Raw genomic sequence first — 4362 nt, forward strand, 5'->3', positions numbered from 1 at the left:
TATACTCCTACTATATATATATATATATATATCTATATATATATATATATAGATATATATAAACAAATCGCACTTGACGACCCAAAGAGCTCTGAATACCTACCAGAGATATTGGAAGAAGAGATGGTTCATTTTGAGAAACAAAAGACCAGATCTTTTCCCTCACCACGATCTCCTCTGAGGATAAAAACAGAGAAATGAGGAAGAGAACAAGTTAAACATAACTACTAGATTATTGGAACAAAATCTCAAACTTTTCTTAAAATTAATTGACTATTAACGAGTATAAACAAGAATGAGACCTGCTTTGATGTCAACTGCTGCAATTTTGCCAACTAATAGCAAGGCATATATACCATCCAAACGCTGAACTACTTTAGTGAAACCAGTTTTGACAAGTTGAATGAGAGGTTCCAGTAATGATGATAACTGCAGCGAAGAAAACAATATATACAATTGTCACCACAAAATGAAAGAAATAGCCAGATTATGAACATGAGAACAAAGCACTGCCAAATAAAACTAAATCCACCATCTAACCCGATAAACAGCATCTGTATTTCTGCATATGGCTCGTAGACAACGAAGATGCCCTCTTCTTAGAGCTTCTTTCTCCTTAAGCCCAGAAGACAAAAAAGAAACTAAATCTGACTGAACAACATCAGCAGATCTTGCTGCCCATGAACCTAGGGCAGACAAAATTGCAAGCTTGACCTCCTCATTGCCTAAAAATTAGAACATCAGACAGATATAAACACCCAAAGCTTTTGCAAAGAGAACCAAAAGAAAAGAAGACTCAAAGTCTACTTTACCATCCTCCTTGTAACAAGATCGAAGGTAACTGCATGAAGTTTGTGACAGTCTATTAAGGTGCTTCCCATCTGGGGAATTGCACAATTCTTGCAGTGCAGTGATCATGCCAATTCTCTGGTAAGGAAATGCAAGTCTTCCCTCTGAGCCTGTTGAAATTGAACTATGTAGTCAAAACTACTGCAACCAGACCTAAAAACCAGTTTTAATTTAAATTTTGAACATGCATCATCCTGCAGGTTTGCAGACAACCATAAAAAACCAAATTTTATGAATCACTAGCTATGCACCCTAAGATGGAGGCAACGGACCGTACAAATTGGGGGCTGCTCTACAAAGCCCTAGTAACTCAAGTGATGGAAGTGAAACGTGTTTTCTGTTTCAAAATGAATAAGATAGGAGAGGATAAAAAAGGAAAGAGACTTTCAGTAGATTTCATAAATTTCCCACCTTACCCACTCATCGGTCTAAAGAAAAATGGGAAACTAACAGGGATACAATGACAAAAGAGACTTTAATCCCTTTCACAGAAACTCTACACCCAAACAGAGAAAGATTGCATGTCACTCCCCATCCATTACCTACAATGAAATACTAGCCTTTTCCATTCCATTATTTTTCAGACTCCAAAAACACAAAATAACTAGGGTAACAAGCCAACCTCCGATGACAGATTTGATAGCATTGAACATTGCTTCTATAGCGTCTGGATTACTAGAATTTTGGCTGAGACATCGTACAATTTCCAGTGCAGGAAGCCTCCTGCCTTCATCTGCATGCCGAGCCTGTGGCAAGACCAGTGAAAGAATTTCGACAGCATACTTGCTCAGATCAAGGTTGATTGACTTCAAAAGAATCCCAACTGATTCCAATACGATCTCAGGGTTGCGTTTCAGCATTTTAACAGAAGATGGAAGCACAATGTTTTGAAAATCTTCATGCGACATATGTCGAAAAAGTGGACGAAAAGCTTCACTAAGACCCATTGCCGGCTTTTCTCTTGCATTTAAAACTGCCTTGAGATACATATCAAGAAATGTTGGCTGTAGAGAAGGCAAAAGATCATGTGTAAGTTTAGCAGATTATGCTTACATAAATCAATTTGAAGGAAAACAAAATTTATAGCTCCTCACTACAGTCATACAAGATTATCAATCACATAATCACTCACCTTGCATTGTTCAAACAAAGAAGATGATTTTCTTGAGGTACTTGAGAATTCCATCAAGAACAATAATAATTCAGGACTATCTTTGTATGGGATGCGTGCTTCCTTCAACTCCTCCATATACAATTTGTTGATTTCCGGCAACTGGTAAGGAAATGAAAATCACGTTATCTCATAAGAAAATAAGAAAGGTATCCAAAGGATACTTCTTCTTAAGATAAATTGGAGTAAAATGGTGCTAACCTGAGAAAATAAGTGATAAAATGTCTTCTTGCAAGACTGTTGCTCACTGAGAGATCTTTGTACAACAACATGAAGTAATGATGCCTGCACTGTGGCAACTCTAGAGAATGCATTCTTGGAAACTGTGGTGAACTTGCTCTTGCTGAGAAGAAGACATGACCACTGGAGAAGTCTGTGGCCGCCAACATGTGATTGCACCCTGACATTTTTTTCCATGTTCTGAACAAGGACTGCTGCAAAATTCTTCATGAAGGCAACCTCTTGAAAACATTTTGTGATGATGGTATCGACAGCTTTCTTGGACCCACGATCATCATAGATGTATAATGTTTTAAATATTATATCTACCAACAGTGATGCAGACTCCGCACATATTTCTGCAGAATTAAAAATGACAAGAAATTTAGAACAAGGGCATATGTGACTCAAAGCAAAATTTCAAACTATTCTGTTAAGAGCTTGGTAAGCTAATTATAATCACAGTATGTACAAATCTAACTACCCGGTATCACCAAATGTTTTGCCTACATATCCATACAAAAGAATGAAAAGATCTATAAAAAAAATGAAAAATAAAAAATAAAAGATATGTAAAACCTTATTAGTATATAACAATTAAACAGTAATAAAACACTAAGAATTATAGGATCTCTGGAAGTGATGGAATACTTCAGAATTCATGCTGTGAATATAACACACAGCTATTTACATCTGCATTTCTTTCCAATAAAATACATCATAGCATGCATTCCTAATTACAACCGGTGATACCATTATCATATATAAACTTTCACCACTAAGACTAGCACTGACTTTGCTTTTCTTTTCTTAGGGGGAAAACGACAGAAATTCAGAATACAACAGACAAGCAGTCCATTTAGACCAAAGGGAGAATCCCTAAAATGCTTAGACAAAGGCGTTTACAAGCACATAATAAATCCTTCTCCACAATCTTAAACTTTATCGTCCTCTCCGACAACACAGTCCTTACACAATTCCCCCTTTTTCAGCCCCAATGTGTAACACCATAGCCTCCAGCTTTCATCTACTTCAACATAACCACATCAGAACAGAATTGAACACCTCGTATCAACCTCTCATTACTCCATTGCTCGTAAACTAAACCAGTAAACCTTCCACAACTCGAAATCCTCCTAAAAATTGCCGAAATCCTCCCAATGTGTATGCTCAGGAATTGCCAAGAGACACACAATTACACACTTCACTGAGAAAAACTTATTCAACAATGAACTCACTCTCTACACTCGAATTCAACTACCTAACAAACTCGCCGATTCTTCAAAGCTCAACCTACCTAAACTAAATTCAAAACTTCAAAGAGATCAAAACTGACATGGACGTCGATACGTAAACACATCTATACACATTCTAGTACGCGTGCATGAACAGCGAGGTGATCCATTTGCGAACTGAATCGAGTTACAGTGAATCGGAATTGAGAGATGAGCTCAAGAACTAACCGGAGCCGTTGATAATGGCCGGAATTTCATCTCGGAAAATCCGAACCCGCTTCTGAGTGGAGGCAGTGGAGAGCGACCCGGCGACGGAGAGGAGGGACTCTGTCGGAGTCGCCATTGGGAGAAACGGGGCGGGTGGATCCGTATGGAGGATCCGATTGTGGATGACGGAGGTTTGGTTTGTGAGCTGGTTTAGGGTTTTAGGAGCTGGAGAGTGTTACAGAGGATATAGTGGTGAAGATGGAAATGTCTGCGTAACTTTTGGGGTTTTTGGGCCTTTGGTGTTTGGGCTTTACGGGTTTGTGTGGTCCTGGGGTGATGGTTGGGCTGGGTGGTAGGATTTTTTCTTGGGGGGGAGTTCTATCCGCACCCTAGTAATTCATCTGTACACCCTTAATGTATTTACATTATGTGATTTGCAGCATAGTGGAACTCTGTGTAGTGTGTACGTATGATTGTTAAGAGCGACTCCAACAGGTTTCCCAACGCTCATTAGATTTAAATGAGTCAGTTCAAACATGAGTTTGAGAGCGGCTCTAAGATTTCTCGACTTTCATTAGATTCAAATGAGGCAGCTAAAGCGAGTCACTTCTTAATATTGGATATATTTTGCGTGCACAAGAATTAGATACAAATATATCGCAGCCCTAACCTCTCTCTCTC

General features: G+C 38.6%; 1 protein-coding gene across 1 annotated transcript in view; it reads right to left on the bottom strand.

The window, feature by feature from the left end:
* Nucleotides 1-3817, bottom strand: part of LOC101298920 (translational activator GCN1-like) — a 20793-nt gene extending 16976 nt beyond the window's left edge. The window contains exons 1-8 of the mRNA XM_004304739.1: nucleotides 3703-3817; nucleotides 2222-2598; nucleotides 1982-2122; nucleotides 1472-1853; nucleotides 813-959; nucleotides 541-725; nucleotides 303-429; nucleotides 104-177 (exon numbers count right to left, since the gene is read on the bottom strand). Of these exons, the coding sequence (XP_004304787.1) occupies nucleotides 104-177; nucleotides 303-429; nucleotides 541-725; nucleotides 813-959; nucleotides 1472-1853; nucleotides 1982-2122; nucleotides 2222-2598; nucleotides 3703-3817 (1548 nt within the window). The remainder of the gene's footprint in view (nucleotides 1-103; nucleotides 178-302; nucleotides 430-540; nucleotides 726-812; nucleotides 960-1471; nucleotides 1854-1981; nucleotides 2123-2221; nucleotides 2599-3702) is intronic.
* Between the last annotated feature and the right edge of the window lie 545 nt (nucleotides 3818-4362).

The sequence above is a fragment of the Fragaria vesca genome, linkage group LG6 (genome assembly GCF_000184155.1).
Source record: "Fragaria vesca subsp. vesca linkage group LG6, FraVesHawaii_1.0, whole genome shotgun sequence".
Lineage (NCBI taxonomy): Eukaryota > Viridiplantae > Streptophyta > Magnoliopsida > Rosales > Rosaceae > Fragaria > Fragaria vesca.